Source organism: Spea bombifrons, chromosome 2 (genome assembly GCF_027358695.1).
Source record: "Spea bombifrons isolate aSpeBom1 chromosome 2, aSpeBom1.2.pri, whole genome shotgun sequence".
Lineage (NCBI taxonomy): Eukaryota > Metazoa > Chordata > Amphibia > Anura > Pelobatidae > Spea > Spea bombifrons.
In genome coordinates this window covers 75187710-75208123 of record NC_071088.1, presented here as the reverse complement: position 1 = coordinate 75208123, position 20414 = coordinate 75187710, and the positions used below count along the sequence as shown (strand labels likewise).

Sequence of the window (20414 nt, the reverse complement as noted above, 5' to 3'; positions counted from 1 at the left end):
TTACCGTACATGTCTAAGTCAACAAGACAGATCCTTTGGAGGAGATATGTATACAAAGAATATAAAGCAATTTTTACAAAGCTTTCTTGATAAAGAACTTTCTCTTGGCCGCAGTATACACCAACAACTTCGGATCACTCAATTATTCCAGTAGACATGCAATACACGATGTAACCCGACAATAGGTATGATCATAATAACCAGCTGCGTGACGAACACAATAAGTTGCAATGACTCACATCTGTGCCCATGTATGAAAACTTGCTTTCCACTGGCTCAGATTCTACCTTTTTTTTTTTTACTAACCCTATCAATAAACATCTTCAGAAATATGCATAGGTTATTAATATCGGATATTTATTATTCCAATATTTTAAAAGAATAAAGGCAGGCACTGAGGCCAGGTGTCATCCACTGCATTGTGTAGAATGGCATTAATCTGACTAATTATGCCCAGGACCAAAAAAGAAAGTTTCTGCTCCTACCTCCTTTCTCGCTATCATAATGAGATGCATCAAACTGTGCATCATCATTGGGAATCTGGACACGTGCCACTACAAGGTGATTCTGTTCATCCGATGTGTGAGTGCCAAGCACCAGCCAATGCAACGCATAGTCCTTTCCTTCAGGTCTGTAGAATGAGACAAGGAAAAAACAAAACTCAAAATGACTACAAAACACGAATAGTACCATTTAAAGTTTAGAGTAAATACCTTTAAATGTTATTAGAATACAGGGAAGCAATTCAAATTGTTGTGTAACAGTATATCACGAGAAGCTACTTGTCTGAATCATGCCAGATACTATCTTCCGGATGAAAGGCTTTGCACATAAAACAGTTTTTTTTGTTTTTTTTAAAATCTTTTGTAACATGGCAACAAAAATTAAAGACAGCATGTAACCACTGTTCTCTACCGAATATACCATTAGAAAAAAACAAACCAGACAAACATGTATATGCACCTTATAGTGCTAGGCCTATTACCTAGTTACATCTGGCAGCCACTGTACAGTAAGACTTGGCCACTCCAGAGCATGGGTCATTACCAGGTCATACAGGAACGGTGTGTTCTTTTTCCATATTTTATATTCTTCGTTAATGACTCGCTCCTCCACAGTATCTTCAAACACTAGAGACAATTATATGAGGCAGATAATGGTATAGTTCAGTACACAAACTGTTGTTGGAAACAAAAGTACATCACTATAAATGTAGACATTTAGCATATCGAATCGGGAATGAAATAAAAAAAAAAAAATAAACTTAGCTTTTACTAGTATATCCATTAATGGATATAAGAGTACAATTCCGGCAACTCATTTGTCTTGCATTCAGGCATGAATTTTGACTGTAAATTGGATACGTCGGTTGCCACTAAAACCCCACCCACCAAATGTTTTCCTACGAATGAGTAGCAATACTAGGGCAGCGCATCATTGCAAAGCCCCACCCCTGAAATGATTCACACCTCGGAACGTATACACATGTTCAGTAGAACCAGATCGTCGGTGTTTTCTTCCCCAGATGAAGCCAAGAGTACTTGACGAAATGCGTGTCAGGTTTACTTACCATTCTTTTAATTCATAATTTGCTAGCATCTGCAGGGTAGGAGTGAACCAATTGAAGAAACTAGTGCTGCTCATTGATTTTGTTAGAAGTATAGGAATCTCCGTGACTTAGTGGACAGTTATGATTCGGGGTGTCTATCATTCAGGACTGAATGCAGGATGAATGAATGAAGAATTACCAAGCTTTTGAATGAAGTAGATATAACACACAAACAGCACATACAGGATTTATATGAATCTATTAGAACCTTAATTGCATTGAATGTTCTGAAGAATCAGGGTGGTTAATTATGTCATCCATGCCTGAATGCGTGGCAGGAATGCCACAGTTAATTTAAGTAATGTACTCATGAATGAATAGAAAAGCTTTGATACATATTCTAGTAAAATTTAGTTAATGGATTTTATTCAATGCCTGTTCCAAGGACATTTGCATGGAAGTAGGGATTTAATGCCCAGCATTGGCATTTCAAAAGGTTCAGCTCAGTTTACCATCACTTTTTAGCTTGAATCCAAGTTTATCAGGATCTATGGAAACCTCCTAATACAGTAATACCGCTTAGAGTCTTAAACAGTATGAAACTTTGTATACACTTCCATCAAACAAACATTGAACACACTGGTGCTAAAGTCAAGCCCGCAAACAATGCATACAATCGCATTTATTTAGACATGACATTTGTGGTAATTATAAGAAATGCACCACATAAAAACAGTAGGCAAATTATACAGATCAAATTTATCATGACAATACAGACAATCGATGGATACATCCACATACAAAGTTCATGCAAAACCCATATTTTCGGGAGTGCATGGTGTTTTATTAAGTGGTGATGCTGGGATTGAATATGGGATCAAGTTCTATCCATTATGCAGCATCAACTTTCATTTGAATAGTTTAATTTTTTTATTTATTTTTGATGAATAGGAGTACTTTCCTAAGATTAAAGTGAACAGGTCTACAAAAGATCATACTAAAAACAGACTTAGCATGCTGCTCAGAGCTAAAGCACTAAGAATGAAAACTGAACACGAAAAAATGGGCCTTCCCAGCACCATTTCTACCGATTGATGACTTTAACATGCGTTTGGATCGCTTCATAGGTTTTTATCCAAACAATGCACCGATTGTAAGAATAATGCGAGGTTAATAATAAATAATAAAGCGCAGGCCGGAAAAGAGCGGGGGTATTCGAGTAAACAATGCATCCTGCTATGCAAGGAGAGGCGAAACATTGGGAGGCCTGAACAGACCGAGCATTGAAATGCTCGCGGGTAAACAGCGTCCCTTGCTAAGTAAACACACACAGTCACCGGCGCTCTGAAGCTCCCTCAGAAAACGTAAATGCAACCAGAACACCAACCAAGCCGTGCTGAATACTTAGCCAGCCCCCCCTCAGCAACACGGACTGGTAAGCCCGCCAGGCCCATGCTTACTCTCTTTATTCGCCATGTTCTCTGTTCACTTAGACGTAAAGCAGCAACAGCCCGTGTAGCGGTGGCACAGGACTCCCCGTGCCCTTCTTCGCCGGTCTCTTCAACAGTTTCCCGCGTGAAGATGACAGAGTGGAAAGAAAACCCTCCGCTGACGCAGACACGGAATCACCCGCCAAACTTACAGACCTACTTGTAACACTAGCACGCTGCTAGTATGGCCGGCCACGCCTCCATCACGTAGAAACGTAAAACACGAGGAAAGCGTGGCCAATTAGGAAGGCGAAGGGGAAAGCGCGCGCTGCATTTCTACTGCGGGAGATAACGGCAATGGCGGACATTTTTGAAGCTGGCACGCAAATCTGTTTATATTGTTTATTGTGTTGTAATCCGTTTGTTCGCCCCATGTTCCTTACTCTTTAGACAGCGTTATTAATCTTCCAAGATGCACACTGAGTTATACTTTATTTTTACTTTTTCAATGTCGAGGCGGCTCTGGCTCTTTAAGGCCAGTGGCTGCCTGGGAACGTCACGTGTGGAAGACGACACCCAACGTTTTCATGCTCGCACAGCGAGTAGCCAGGCATAGCCAGCCACTGGCCATGCACTGCAACACTGCTTCTGAATCATACGTAGGTGATTCCTTGTCATTTCTGCGTTGGCACTGTAAAAGGTGTCAACTTTTACTCAAGACTCCACGCAATGATAAGAAAGAACTTGTCCAGAATATAGATTGGGACACAATCTTTTCAGTTTGGTTGGATTATTTCGGGAAATTTATCCTGTATTAACCAAAGGTTACTGTGTGCAGTATTTTTAGGTGGTGTTTACACCACGGGTTGATCCTTTATTACCTCGAACAAGGGGGTTTCCTACCCTAACTACATGAGCCATTTTTGGATTTCTGTATATATTGGCTCAGCCTTCAATCCCCACTTCTGTGAAAAGTGTACCCATGTAAGGAGAGAGAGATCTTTCTTTTGATTTTTTTTTTTTTTTTTTTTTGGAGCCCGAGGTGCGTGCTCCTTTGGTGCTGCATTCTGTGCTGGAGGCAGCAGAAGCCAAAGATCTTTCTTTTGATGCCATATGTACATGTTTAGTAAAACATTTAGTATTAGTAATTTCTTAAAAACAAGGAAAAAAGAGAAAACATATTTTCACATATTCTCTTATATGCAGAGAGGGACATGAAGGGCAGTGGTACCTGTAGTCTCTCCTAATACCTTTTTTGCATCTTTTTTATGGGTTTGTCACCAGTGGAGAGATTGTGCATTTTTAACTAGGAAATACCAGCTGTTTCGTCCTTAATTTCTTGGTTACCCCAAGCCTCAAGTATTAAGCCAGTATCACCATCTCATGCTGACGAGTCCCATTAAGGACGAAACAGCTGTCCATGAGTGGTGATCTGGCTATTGCACCTCTTCCCGAGTTTTGTCTAAAGGCTGTCCTGTACAGCGGCAATTACTTTCAAGGGATCCATGTATAAAGTGGATATAGAGGCAAAAGGTGATAATTGTTGACCTTATTTGCATGTACCTACCCAGAATCCCTTGTGGTTGTGGCAGCACCATGAGATTTCTGAGGGAACAACAAGCCTTCTGGCTTGTCTGGTGTCTGTAGATGAGTGTTTAATAATGCTTTTACATTTTTAACTAGAACTCTAAGAATGTGTATTTCTTCCTTGATTTTTTTTTTGTACAGCACGCACGTGTTGAAGCAGTTGTTGCAGTAGAAGGTACAGCTGTAGACATTGATCTGAAATATCTACTCCCCTCATGTTTGTATTGTAGTCGATGATTCACTGTGGTTATTCATTGTGCAGAGCACTTTTTTGTGCCACACTTTTTTTGTGGTAAACTAATTGTGTAGTTTTGCCTCTTGTGCCAACTGACTCTGGGCAGCCAGCGGGATCTAGATGACTGTCCTTCCCCTCATATATTCCAAAGGACACTCTATATATTGTACACAAATGGAGGTTCTATACACCTTATTTCAGGTGAAACCTGGGCATCAGCGTCTTATGGAGTAGCACTAGACATCAAAATCTGACACTTGAGTGGCAGACGAAACATCTGACTTAGCCAGAATAACATATGCTTCTTGTACGCTGTAAAAGCGTGCTTCAAATGCGAGGCAGTCCCCTGACGCGAGAACTGGATAGATGCATTACGCCACAATCATGATGGCGGCGATTCACGGACACTGGAAGTGACGTCATGAGGTTTGGCGGGAGATTTGAACTTCCCCTGCGGTTCCTATTTAAACCTCCTCAGTTCTGCCAGACATTGCCTTCTGATGGTTGTCAATGCCTTGTGTTAGTACCCAGATTGCGTTTTGATTCTGTTTCCTCGTGTATGATCCCGGCTTGTCTGACTTCGTTGATTTCCTGATACCTGACCTCGGCTACGTTTACGTTTATCCTGTTTTCCTGAATCCTGACCTCAGGTACGTTATACGACTATCCTGCTCTCCGGAATCCTGACCTCGGCTTGTTTGACCCTGTTCTGTTCTGGAATCCAACCTGACCACGGTGTCTCCAAACTACTTGTACATGACAATTTCCTTTTATTTTCCAACCTGCTCCCCAGTTATGCATATCTGACCCCTGGCTTGCCACTCTGCCTCAGAAATGCCTTATACCCTCTAAATGCCACTGTGCCACATGAAATGCCTTTCAACACTCTAAATGCCACTGTGCCCCATGATATGCGTTTTAACCCTCTATATGCCACTGTGCCCTATGATATGCCTTTTGACCCCCTATGTGCCACTCTGCCTCCAGAAATACCTTATACCCCTATATGCCACTCTGGCATTTAGGTGGTTAAAAGCCATATTATGACCCATGGACAGAAGAGCAGAAACATCGTGTAAATGTATTTTTCAGGCTGCAGGTTCGCAGTGCAAGGTAGCGGTATCCAGTTCAGCCGTGGCTAGAGCTCAGCACATGTGGATTCAGGCCTTGCAAGATTGTCTCGCTGATGATTCCGATTCAGAGATTACGAGACTTTTAAAGAACTTAAAGCTTTCCAACAGTTTTTTTGTTGATTCAGCTCATGAATCTTTGAAGCTTTCAGCTAAGAACATGGCTTTGTCTTCTGTGGCACGGAGAGCCCTGTCGTTAAGATCCTGGACGGCTGATTCCGCTTCCAAAGCTGCGTTATGTGACTTGCCATTGGAAAATAACAAATTGTTTGGGGCTCCCTTGGAGGACCTGATCAAGCAGGTTTCAGACACTAAAAGAGCTCTACCTCAGGATAGAAGACCTAGATGGAATCGTAGATATCCGTATAGAAACCCGAGGTCTTTTCACCAGTCCTCCAGATCTCAGAATTTTCGTGGCTCCTTCGGAGAAAAGAAATTCCAAGACCGACGTAAAAAGCAGGACAAGAGGAAGTTCTTACAAAGTAGGAGGATGCCTACAGCAGTTCAGACTCATCTGGGAACAGACAACGCAAAATCCTTGGATTCGAAAGATTATTTCAGAGGGTTACAGGATAAGGTTCCTCCAGTGCGCCAGTTCCTGATTTCATCTTATCCCTCTGTGAAAAAGAATTTGCCGCTTTATTCGGAAAGCCTTATGTTGTTGAAAAAGAGAGTGATATAAAGGGTCCCTGTTCATCTAAAATTCCAAGGAGTCTATTCATGGTTATTTCTGGTTCCAAAGCCGGACTGCTCCTTTCGTCCGGTTCTGGACCTAAATGTTACCTTTCGCCGGCGGGTCTGTCCAGGGAGCTCCTCTGCTGCCGTCCTCGGTGCTATGGAGGTGCACACACGTGCACGCTGTCATGGCGGCCAGGAATCCTTACCCAGCAACTGCGTACGTCACGCTAGGGGGCGGGTCCTCCCGCTTTTTATCTGATTGGCTGATTATTGCCTGCAGCTGTTTGGCACCAAATTTAAACCCACTGCTCACTCTAATCTGAGCCCTTGTGTGGTACAAACGTTATCACTGTCTCAGTGTGCTATATTCTGATTTACTGGTTTCCTGACTCCTGCTTTGTTCCTGACTACTCTTTGATCGCCGCCTGGATTGACTTTGGATTGCTTTTTGGACTTTGCCTGTTCGCTGCCTGCCTCGACCTTGGACTGTGACCTGTTTATGCTATTGGAACTTTCCTGCTGTTGTCCCACTATTCCTCCTGCTACTACCCGTCCTGATATCCTACCATTCTGCAAACGGGACCCGTCTCTCGTCGAATTGTTACAGTACACAAGGGCCATTTAATGGATCAGCTGTTCCGGTCACAGGAGGCAAGAATGCAAGGACTGGATCATCGTATGGATCAATTGGCGCAAGCCCTGCAAACTCTCCTCACACGCACTGATCCGCTGGCAAGTACCGCTACTCCTCCTGTTAACCCACAAGTCACCACACCGCCTGCTGCGGCTATACCATTGCGCCTACCACCTCCACCTCGTTATGGAGGGGATCCCAACACCTGTAGAGGTTTTCTTAATCAGTGTGCGATCCAGTTTGAGCTAATGCCTTCTATGTTTCCATCTGACCGAGCCCGCGTCGGCTATATTATTTCACTCCTGACAGACCGAGCCCTAGCCTGGGCTTCGCCTCTTTGGCAAAAGGAGTCGCCTTTAATCAATGACTACCGTGACTTTGTGGCTACCATGCAAAGAATCTTCGATTTGCCAGGTCGTGAGGCCACAGCTTCTGCATCGCTCATGTCTCTCCAACAAGGCTCCCGTTCCTTAACAGACTACGCCATAGAATTCAGAACGGTAGCCGCTGAACTGGGTTGGAACAATGAAGCCCTAGTTGCTGCATTCATGCATGGCCTATCTGAGAAGTTAAAAGACGAATTAGCAGCCAGAGATGTGCCTGAGGACCTGGAGGATCTAATAACATTTGTATCCCGCATAGATCTCCGCCTCAGAGAGCGACAATCACAAAAGGAGAAACAAAGGAAACCTCTTATACGGCTAGCTCCCCGTTTCTTCAATTCCACACCCCAGAGACTAGACCCGGAGGAACCTATGCAATTGGGTGCTACCTCCTTAACTGAGCAAGAAAAGACTCATCGTCGCACTGAAGGCCTCTGTCTGTACTGCGGAGGTAGGGGACATTTCGCTAGATATTGCCCGAACAAGCCGGGAAACGCCCGCACCTAGGTAGGATCAGGGGACCTACTCTGGGTGTTCTTTGTATCTCCCCTGAGCACCAGATGAAACGCATGACGGTTCCAGCCTCATTATCTTGGGAAAACACCAGGGTAAACGTAGAGGTACTCATCGATTCCGGTGCTGCCGGTAATTTCATCGACTCCACGTTTGTTACCCGGTATAATATACCGCAGGTCAAGAGACATACACCACTGACATTGGAGGCAATTGATGGTAGACCTCTAAGCCCTTCCACTGTTACCCATGAGACAGAGGCCATCGTCTTTCATGTAGGAGCACTGCATCAAGAGGTTATGAACTTCAATGTGATTACATCTCCTTCCTGTCCTGTGGTGATTGGATTTCCTTGGCTCCAGAAACACAATCCGACGATAGACTGGAGAACTGCTCAAATCGTGTCTTGGGGTGAGGACTGTCAAAAACGCTGTCTTTGTAAAATCTCACCCGTACACAGTGTCACTATCTCTCCTCTCTCCACCAGAATTCCGAAACCGTATCAAGCATTTGCGGATGTTTTCAGTAAGAAGGAAGCGGATCGCCTACCACCCCATCGTCCCTATGACTGCCCAATCGATTTGTTACCTGGAACCACACCTCCTAGGGGCAGGGTATATCCTCTTTCGAAACCAGAGAACGAGGCTATGGAAGCCTACATCAAGGAGAATTTGGAGAAAGGCTTCATCAGAAGGTCCACTTCCCCAGCAGGAGCGGGATTCTTCTTTGTGAAAAAGAAAGAGGGGGATTTAAGACCATGTATTGATTACCGTGGTTTGAACCAGATAACAATAAAAAACAAATATCCCATACCTCTGATTCCTGAATTATTTGACCGTTTAAAGGGTGCTACTATCTTCACAAAACTTGATCTCAGAGGGGCCTACAACCTTGTATGGATACGTGAAGGACATGAATGGAAGACCGCCTTCAATACCAGGTCAGGTCACTATGAATACCTGGTCATGCCATTCGGGCTCTGCAATGCCCCAGCAGTGTTCCAAGACTTTATTAATGATTGCCTCAGAGACTATCTCTCCCAATTTGTTTTAGTATATCTTGACGATATCCTAATATATTCACCAGATCTCCAGACGCATCGCCGGCACACTACCCTTGTTCTTCAAAGATTAAGGGAGAACGGACTCTATGCTAAACTTGAAAAGTGTCAGTTTGAGGTTTCCAAAGTTGCTTTTCTTGGTTACATCATCAGTTCGTCCGGTTTTGAAATGGATCCTACCAAATTGAATGCCATCCTTCACTGGCCTAAACCAGAAGGCTTAAAACCTCTTCAGCGATTCTTGGGCTTTGCGAATTATTATAGGCGTTTTATCCGGAATTTCTCACGGGTCGCAGCTCCTCTCACAGCCCTTACTAAGAAGGGGGCCGACGTACACAACTGGCCTAAAGAAGCATACCAAGCTTTTCAGAAGCTCAAAAAGGCATTTACCTCTGCTCCGGTCCTGGTTCACCCTGACCCGTCTCTTCCTTTCACCCTTGAGGTCGATGCCTCAGAGAGCGGAGCGGGAGCTGTACTATCCCAGAGGAAATCTTACTGTAGTCCGCTACACCCATGTGGCTTCTTCTCTAAGAAATTCAGTTCATCCGAAAGGAATTATGATGTGGGAAACCGGGAACTCCTAGCCATCATACTTGCCTTGGAGGAGTGGAGACACCTCTTGGAAGGCACCACCATCCCGATAACCATCATTACAGATCACAAGAATTTATCCTATCTGAGCACAGCTAAACGCTTAAATCCACGACAGGCCCGGTGGGCACTCTTTTTGTCACGCTTTCAATACATCATTACTTACAGACCCGGCTCCAAGAATACCAAGGCTGATGCTTTATCCCGTCAACACGCTACTATCATGGAGGAGGAAGAGATCGAAAAAGAACCCATTATTCCAAGGAACAGGATACTGGCCATGGTTAAAACAACACTTGAGTCTCCTCTGATAACCAGACTTAAGGCTATGCAACACCATCTTCCTACCAACCTACCACAGGGAAAATTGTTTGTGCCCATGCGGGAAAGAATCCCTCTCATGTCTATCCATCATAATACTTTACCTACTGGACATCCAGGTGTTTCTCGAACCATTTCCTTGATCAAAAGATCATACTGGTGGCCTACCATGAATAAGGACATCAAGGAATATGTGTTAGCCTGCCAAGCCTGCGCCAGGGTGAAGACACCTCGCTCACTACCTTCTGGCCTGTTACAACCACTTCCTCTACCCGAACAACCTTGGACCCATCTATCGATGGATTTTATTGTGGACCTGCCGCCTTCCAATAGATATACTACTATTTTGGTTGTGGTCGATAGATACTCGAAAATGGCTCATTTCGTTCCACTTCTTGCTTTACCTACAGCGGCAGCACTTTCTTCTATCTTCATAAGAGAGATCTTCCGATTGCATGGACTACCTAAAGAAATTGTCTCAGACAGAGGGAGCCAATTCGTGTCAAGATTCTGGAGAACGTTCTGCTCTGAGATGGGAATCAAGTTATCGTTTTCGTCTGCCTACCATCCCCAATCCAATGGGGCAGCGGAGAGGACCAACCAATCACTGGAACAGTACCTACGCCTTTTTATTTCAGACCATCAGGACAATTGGTCCGATCTTCTTCCCTGGGCCGAATTTGCCTTCAACAATGCTACTCATGAGTCCACTAAAACATCTCCGTTCTTCTGTTGTTCCGGTGTACATCCACGTTTCCTACCTGACTCCTTCCAAATGACTAACATTCCTACTCTGGATGACAGATTAACGGATTTAAGAAGGACCTGGAATACAGTTCGGAAATCGCTACAGCAGGCTACTGAGAAACAAAAGAAACACGCAGACAAAAGAAGAGGTGGAACACCCTCATATCTCCCGGGTGACCGTGTATGGCTATCCACTAAGAACATTAGGTTGCGTGTCCCTTCATCCAAACTTGCCCCTAGATACATCGGCCCTTACAAGATCCTCAGACGCATCAACCCAGTGGCTTACGAGTTGCAACTGCCTCCAACTCTTAGGATACCCCGGGTATTTCATGTGTCCCTCCTGAAACCCCTTCACTGTAACCGGTACACCACTCTGGATCCTGTTCCGGATAAGGTCCAGGTTGATGGTCACGAAGAGTATGAGGTGCGTTCTATACTGGACTCCCGTTTCCACAGGGGCTCTTTACAGTATTTGGTCCATTGGAAGGGTTATGGACCCGAAGAACGTTCCTGGGTGTCGGCCAAGGATCTTCATGCCCCACATCTGGTGAAAGGTTACCATCGCCGCTTTCCTTCCCGTCCTGGTTGTGCCCGTCCGGAGTCCGGCCCTTGCGGAGGGGGTTCTGTTACCTTTCGCCGGCGGGTCTGTCCAGGGAGCTCCTCTGCTGCCGTCCTCGGTGCTATGGAGGTGCACACACGTGCACGCTGTCATGGCGGCCAGGAATCCTTACCCAGCAACTGCGTACGTCACGCTAGGGGGCGGGTCCTCCCGCTTTTTATCTGATTGGCTGATTATTGCCTGCAGCTGTTTGGCACCAAATTTAAACCCACTGCTCACTCTAATCTGAGCCCTTGTGTGGTACAAACGTTATCACTGTCTCAGTGTGCTATATTCTGATTTACTGGTTTCCTGACTCCTGCTTTGTTCCTGACTACTCTTTGATCGCCGCCTGGATTGACTTTGGATTGCTTTTTGGACTTTGCCTGTTCGCTGCCTGTCTCGACCTTGGACTGTGACCTGTTTATGCTATTGGAACTTTCCTGCTGTTGTCCCACTATTCCTCCTGCTACTACCCGTCCTGATATCCTACCATTCTGCAAACGGGACCCGTCTCTCGTCGAATTGTTACACTAAAGAATGTCAACAGCTGTAACCCCTATTAACGTTTCCGGATGGAAAGCATCTCCTCAGTCACACATGTCCTGCAAAAAGGAGATTTTATGGTCACCCTATACCTAAAAGACGCATATCTTCATGTTCCAATTGCAGAGGCATCCAAGAGGTTTCTCAGATTTGTTCTGCGGGTCAACCAGAAGGTGCATCACTTTCAATTCAAAGCCCTCCCGTTCGGCCCGTCATCAGCCCCGAGAGTTTTTACAAAGATTCTTTGTCCTTTGGAGGCTCACCCCAGGGAACAGAATATCTCTATCATCCTTTATCTGGACGATTGGCTGATCATGGCAGGTTCCCGTGCGAAGTTGCTTACAGACCTATCCACAACGATGAGATTTTTGGAAAAACACGGCTGGTCGATAAACAGAAAAAAATCCTACCTACTTCCTTCCACCAGGATTCTATTCCTGGGTTTTTTGGTGGACTCGATATCCCTCTGCATCTATCTCCCGACACCGAAACTCAAAAAGATAAAGCAAGAGGTCGCTTCTCTTCAGAGGTCTCCTACCTGCTCTGTCAGGAAAGCGATGAGCGTCCTGGGTCTGCTCACGGCTTCCATTCCAGCGGTTCCTTGGCCAAGGTCTCAGCTTCGTCCCTTACAGTGGCAGATTCTGTCAAACTGGTCCAAGCGGGAAGAGGACCTGAAAACTACCTTCACGATCGCTGGGCAGGTCCTCTCTCAACTGAATTGGTGTAAACAGTCAAACCATCTCGTCAGAGGACTCTCATTCCAACCCAGAAGTTGGATAGTTGTTACCACAGATGCCTCTGGCCTGGGCTGGGGAAGTTGGGCTCCGGAAGATTCTCTCTGCTCTTCAAATTTTCGGGAGTTGAAGGCGGTTCTTCAGGCCTTCCTGGTCTTCAGGCCCCACATAGAGGGTCGGACGGTAAAGATCCAGTCAGACAACGTCACGACTGTCACCTATCTCAACAAGCAAGGTGGGACACGGTTATGGTGTCTCCAGGTCCTTTGTGCGGTAATTATGATGTTGGCCCAACATCATCTGGAGGACACTTCAGCGACTCATATCAGAGACTGCTACAATCTAATTGCGGGCGACCTAAGCAGAGCAAAATGGTCTCAGACGTAATGGTCTTTGACCTCACAAATTTTCTACACCTTGGTGGCACAATTCGGTCTCCCAGAAGTGGATTTGATGGCGACCCGACGAAACAGGAAGGTTCCGGTCTTTGCGTCCCTCAACAGGTGGCACTCTCCTCATTTTCTAGACAGTCTTTCCATGGAGTGGAATTTCCGGTTGGCCTACATCTTCCCTCCGGTGGCTTTGATTCCTCGGGTCCTGCAAAAAATCCATTACGACAAGGCCAGGGTCTTGGCCATTCTTCCTTACTGTCCCAACAGGAGTTGGTTTGTCCTGCTCAAGCAGTTGACCGTGACCTTTTGGGAACTGCCGACTTCACCACAGTTTTTGGAGAACACTGAACTTCGCCCGGAACTCCTTCAAGTGTTCAGACTGACAGCCTGGCTGTTGCAAGGCTGATTCTGCGGAACCAGGGTCTTGACAAAGAAATCTCTAACCTTCTTTTGAAATCGTTGAGGAGTTCAACATCCAGAATAAATTTCCGAGTTTGGGCCAAGTTCCTTCTATGGTGCTCCGCCAGGAATCTGAAGATTTTTCCTCCTTCCATTAACTCAATCCTTTGGTTTTTACAGGAGGGTTTGGCTTTGGGCCTTAGTGTCTCGACCCTTAAAGGGCAGATTTCGTCCCTTAGTCATTTTTTTTTCTTTCTGATTTGGCCTCTCACCTGCTAGTGAGGCGATTCCTTAAAGCCGCCACTATCCAGCGTCCTCCTAGGAGGTCGCATTTTCCTTCATGGGATCTAACCATTGTTCTGCAGGCTCTCTGTTCGGTGCCCTTCGAACCTTTGGAGGAAGTGTCCATGAAACTTCTATCACTCAAGACGGTTTTTCTGGTGGCTATTACCTCGGCCAGGAGAGTGGGAGAACCCCAAGCTCTTTCTTCCTCTCCGGATTTCACAATTTTTCATAGTGATAAAGTAGTTCTTCATGTTAAGCCTTCGTTTCTCCCTAAGGTCATCTCCAAGCCAAGTATCAATCAGCCCTTGGTTCATCCGTCCTTTTTTTTCCGTATCCTTCCTCGCCAGAGGAATCTGCATGGCTTACATTGGATGTCAGAAGGGCTTTAGAGACTTATATTGCACGTACCTCTGCCATCCGTACCTCGGACCATCTGTTTATAAACTTTTTCGGTCGTTCAGCCGGAACAGCGGCTTCCAAGTCTTCCATTTCCAGATGGCTTGTGGACACCATCCGTATGGCCTACAAGGACAATGACCTTACTCTGCAATGGCCCATCAGGGCCATGGCAGCCTCCTGGGCAGAAAAGGCTGCGGCTTCACCTGAAGTAATTTGTAAGGCAGCTACCTGGTCCTCGTTCTCCACCTTCATTCAGCATTATCGGCTAGACGTCTTCTCCTCTCTGCGGCGGATTTTGGGCGTAAGGTGCTCCAAGCGGTGGTCTCCTAAGGTTTTTTTCCCTCCCAAATTGCCGGAATCTTGCTACATCCCACTCGTACTGCCACTGTATGCCAGGAAAAACGGAAATTTTTTTACTTACCGTAAATTCCTTTTTCCTTAATACAGTGGCAGTTTGGTTTAAAGTTAATATTCTCTTTCCACATGCTCTTTATTTTGTTTATTAACCATTTCCTGTCCTTTTTTGTCAGGATGTCCTCACAAACCACGGTTGCATCTTGCATGCAGAAATTGTGAGGGAACCCTCTCTCACCCTACAAGAAAGTTATGCTCCGCCAGTCTCAAGGCTTAGGAGAATTCTATCACCGAATTTCAGGAATAAATGAAGACAGATCTTAAAACCACCTTTGAACAGATGCATGCCTCTGAGTTCTTTGCCTCAGACTAAAGCCTCTTTACCAGAGCCATAAGAGAAGATCCAGGTTCTTCAGGTTCAGAGAAAGACTGGCAGATGATTCTGAGTCTCCTAAGGAGGGGGGAGGTCTCTGAAGAAGACTTTTTCTTCCTAGTGGAGGTAGTAACTAAATTAGTAGGAGCAGTGAGAGATAAGCTGGACCTAGAGGAAGAGAAGCCTCAGGAGAAGACATATCTGTTATTTCAGGGGTTCTTTAGGAAGCCTAGGACCTTTCCAGTACAGGAGGCGCTGAACAGATTAGTGGAAAGCACCAGAGATTAATTTAAGTGTCTCGAGAAGAATGTTAAGACTCTTGCTGTTCCCAGAGGACTTTTATGAGCTATGCAAGGCTCCCAGGATTGATACACTAGTGGCAAGGACCACCAGACAATGAGCTATCCCTTTGGATTGTAGACTGCGAGAACGTAGAGCAGAGAGACAACGTCCCTGGACTCCCACTTGGAGAACACCTACGGCTCGTCCTCATGAACATGCTCCTACGCGTTCACTTTTGCCGGAAGCTGAACCCATGCAAATTGGGTTAGCCAGATCTTCGCTGTCTGTACAAGAAAAGAATAGACGCAGGAACAATAACTTTTTTCTAGATGTTTGTTTAACCGGTGACGTAGTTGGAGCCAAGGTGGTCACGTCTTTGTTCCGTAAACCCACGTCTGGGAACAGTACATTACATGCTTCCAGTTGCCACCCTCGACATGTAATTCGTTATCTCCCTGTAGGTGAATATATTCGTGCGAAAAGAGCATATTCAAATGAATTGAGTTACGACATCACACGTAATAACATTACCAATAGACTCAGAAGAAGAGGTTACTCTAATACCATCTTAAATAGAGCCCAAAATATTGTAAGCTCAAAAAAACGTAGTGATTTATTATTCACCATAGATTCAGATGTTTCATCCTATAAGCCCAAAAAACACGCTAATTATGATCCAAAGCATATTACATTTTCCACTGCATATAGCACACACATAAAGGATATTTTAATCAGGCATTTACCGGTGCTTTATGAAAATGATATCCTCAGTGAGATTCTCAGAAATGGTGTTAAAGTAGTAGCGAAAAGAGGCTGTACACTACGTAATCAATTGTCTCCTAGTGACTTTTCAACCAGTGATAATGTACGTAGATGGTTACATCTTAAAGGATGTTACAAATGCTCTAAACCCAGGTGCAACTTGTGTAGTTACATCAAGAAAACTAATTTGTTTAGGTCACTAAGTAATCGCAAAAGCTACTCTATAAAAACTTTCATCAATTGTGATACAACGCATGTCATATATTTAGCAACATGTACTTCATGTAATGTACAATATGTCGGGTGCACTACCCGAAAGTTTAAAAGACGTATATATGAACACATACATAATTTAGATACAGCTCTTTCTTCGCTACGATCCATGTCTGGTTTATCCAAACATTTCAGTGAAATACATAATGGTAACACAACAAATTTAGAAGTAATAGGCATAGAACGCGTTCACCCCCCTAAAAGGGGAGGAGATTGGTCCCGTGCTCTTCGCCTCAGGGAAGCTTTTTGGATTTTATGCCTTGACACGAGATTTCCTGTGGGCATGAATTATAGAAATTACCTAGCATATATTTATTAAGCTTTATATATAATATATTATTATTATTATTAAGTTGAATCTTTTTCATTTGTTATACGTACCGGAATTATCATCTGGTGTAGAATTTCCATGTGTACCATGATTTGTACCAATTGCACCCACTCCCTTGATTTGGTTTGTATCAATTGCACCCGCTCCCTGTGTTGACTAATTATGGGTTAACGAGGGGGTGTGAGCAGAGATCAATCTCTAGACAAAGTCATTTATATATAAGGTGCAGTAGCAGCAACATACATTTAAGCCATGATTAAGAACCGTAAGGTTTGAAACGCGTTGGCGTATTTTTTCTCAATCACTTGAGCACATCTCTTTTTTTTCTCTATCATGTTTTAACTGGTCTAATTAAATTTTGAATTTTTAAACCCTTATTTGTGGAGCTGGATCTTCTATCAACAATAACTTATGCCTATATTGTGGGGCGGACTCCCACCTCCTGCCTTCCTGTCCTATCCGCCCTAAACAACTAAGGGGTGAGTCTAGAAATAGATTCTATTTGACTATTGGAGACATAATTCCTTATGGTCAAATATACCCCTTATCGGAATCAGAACTTAAAGTACTATGAGACTACCTCGACGAACATCTGGCCAAGGGTTTTATTCGCCCGTCCACCTCTCCAGCCGGGGCAGGAATATTCTTTATGGGAAAGAATGATGGGGGTTTATAACCCTGTGTGGATTATGGACAACTAAACGCTATAACAGTAAAGAATCAAAATCCCCTTCCTCTTATCCCTGAATTATTCGAACATCTCAAACAAGCCACTATATTCACCAAATTAGATCTTCGAGGAGTGTACAACCTCATATGAATTAAAGAGTGACATGAAAGGAAGACTGCGTTTCGCACTCGCTATGGACACTTTAGTATAGTTAGTAATGCCCTATGGACTCTGAAATGCCACAGCTACCTTCCAAAACTTTGTCAACGATATTTTCCGGGATTTATTGGATACATTTATGGTTGTCTATCTAGACAACATATTGATCTTTTCATCTACCCTCCAGGAACACCGCAGCCATGTACATCAAGTTCTTACACGTCTCCGTGCTCATCGTTTGTTTGCCAATTGTATGCCAATTTGAAACAAATCGCATAGAATTTTTGTGGTTTTGTATTTTATCCAAAGGCATTGAAATGGACAAAGCCAAAGCAAAGGCCATTGAACAGTGGCCACAGCCTCAGTCATGGAAAGACGTACAACAATTCATTGGATTCGCTAACTTTTATAGGCGTTTTATCCGCAATGTTTCCAAGATCATCCTTCCTCTCACTACCCTTACGTCCGAAACCACCAAGTTCTTATGGAGTACAGAGGCCGAGGAGGCTATCACTACTCTTAAACAAAGATTTACCTCTGCTCCTATACTAGTGCACCTTAATCCTGAACTGCCTTTCGTTGTGGAGGTAGATGCATCTACAGTAGCGGTGGGTGCTATCCTCTCCCAAAGACAAGGACCTAAAGATTTACTTCACCCTATAGCATTTTACTCCCGTAAGCTATCACCGTCTGAAGAAACTATGACGTGGGCAATCGTGAATTATTATCAACAAAGTGTGCATTAGAAGAATGGAGATATCAGCTCGAGGGAGCATGACACCCGTTCGTCATCTTCACTGATCATCGTAATCTCGAGCATCTTCAAAGGGCCAAAAGGCTACGTCCTTGTCAAGCTTGTTGGTCTCTCTTTTTTACCCGATTTATTTTCATATTACATACAGACCGGGAAGTAAAAACGGCAAGGCTGACGCTTTATCTCACCAATATGGCGATGATCCCAACTCAACACAACCAATAATCCCACCGACACATTTTTTGATCATCAAAAAAGATTTTATTAGTTCCCTTCGGGACTATTTCCAACTCAGGACTCATCGTCCTACGGTTCAACCCTTGGTGAAAAGAGGAGGGCTTTTTTATCATCAAAATAGACTATTAATACCTATTAATACCTTTTGTGAAAGACACTCTCCATATCTGCCATGATGCTCCGTTAGCAGGTCATCCTGGAATATCAGGAACACTCGGCTTGCTTCGTCGCTGGTTCTGGTGGCCTAAAATGGTAACCGATGTAAAGGAATATGTAACCGATTTGTAATGCCAAATTTGTGCGAGGAACAAAACATCCAACGTGCTCCGGGGTTTTTACAAACTCCTCAGTCTCCATGGTCTTCAGTTTCAATGGACTTTATAGTAGAATTACCCGGACATAATACTATAATGGTTGTTGTAGACAGACTGACCAAAATGGAACTTTTTATACCCCTCAAACAACTTCCCTCAGCAACCGAAACGGCTGAAATATTCATAAAAGAAATTGTTCGGTTACATAGAGTCCCTCTTCAAATACTAACTGACCGGGGTTCTCAATTCACTTCAAAATTTTGGAGGTCTTTTTGTAAAGGATTAAAAATTGAACTGGCCTTATCCTCTGGTTATCATCCTCAAACTAATGGTCAAACCGACTAAACATTGTCCCTTGCCACCTTTACCCATCACTGTCATAGACATTCTCTCCCAGGAAGATTTCTTAGCGACACTCGATCTTCATGGCTCTATCTGGAAAGACTCTCTGCAAGGGTTTATTCTTCCGGATTTCTTTTGAAACCCTTTACTATCAGCAATGGTACGAGGCAGGGATGTCCACTTTCTCCCCTCCTCTTTGCCCTGACAAATAAACCTCTGGTGATTGCTATCAGGCACAATCCCGACTTTAAAGGTTTCACTGTGCAGTCTACTGAAACTAAAATTTGTGTCTATGCGGACAACGTCCTCCTGACGCTTACCGAACCAATGGTTACTCTCCCGACCTTGCATGCTCTCCTGGATACCTTTGGTCATCTATCTTACTACAAAATGAACTGGGACAAGACGCAAGCTCTTAACATTGGGTACCAAGACCACTTGATTAATGTTATCTCTAGAGACTTTGCTCACTCATGGCGCTCCAATTTTATTGTCTACCTGGGGATACGCATTACCAAAACCGCTGCCTCTCTATTTCAGTCAAATTACTTACTTACTGTGGTCTAAGATAAGTCAATATCTCAAACGGTGGTCAAAGTTGGAAATCTCATGGATTGGCCGTATTGTTTCATTCAAAATAAATTCACTCCCGAAGCTATTATATCTTTTTCGCACCCTCCCTGTGCCTACAATTTTCTTCCGAACTGTCCAGACAAGACTTTCTAAATTTATTTGGTTGAATAAATGTCAACGACTTTCACTCAAGATTTTACAGCGGCCCAAATTGATGGGTAATCAAGGTGTTCCTAATATCAAAAATTACTTTGTAGCTGCACACCTCACGTAGACCATTCTCCTTTTCTCTGACAAATCATGTGTTGCCTGGGTGGACCAGGAATCTACGATGACAGCTCCATATTCCGTGAAAGACCTACTGGGCTCCCTAAAGCTAGCCGACCTCGGATACATGATATGTTGCCCACTACTTCACTGTCCATGGCGCTCCACTGTCGACTTTGAAACCTCTTCTCCCTCATGTCTTCCTTGATCGCTGGATGCAACAGGGAATCGTCTCCATATCTCAACTTTTCTTTCAAGGTCACATACAAACATTTCCGGCTCTTCAGGCTCTCTTCTCGCTTCATCGTCATGATTTTTTTAAAATATCTGCAGATTCGTGATGCCTTACATAAACATCGTAAACACCCTGCTGCTACATCCCCCAATACACCGATTGTTAAACTTTGCTTGAAAGCACCTCACTTCTCTTACACTATTTCCTTCTGTTACTCGGCTCTGTTGGGTCACAGGTCTGAAGACAAGCTCCCATACATGATACAGTGGGAGAG

The 20414-nt window shown here is 44.2% G+C and overlaps 1 protein-coding gene across 2 annotated transcripts in view; it reads right to left on the bottom strand.

Moving 5' to 3' along the window:
* The window catches only part of RBBP7 (RB binding protein 7, chromatin remodeling factor), a 14916-nt gene extending 11662 nt beyond the window's left edge, over positions 1–3254 (bottom strand). For both annotated transcript variants that reach the window (XM_053454836.1, XM_053454837.1), the window contains exons 1-3: positions 3010–3254; positions 986–1130; positions 486–631 (exon numbers count right to left, since the gene is read on the bottom strand). In XM_053454836.1, coding sequence (XP_053310811.1) covers positions 486–631; positions 986–1130; positions 3010–3025 — 307 coding nt within the window. In that variant the 5' untranslated portion in view covers positions 3026–3254. The remainder of the gene's footprint in view (positions 1–485; positions 632–985; positions 1131–3009) is intronic.
* Positions 3255–20414: the final 17160 nt, after the last annotated feature.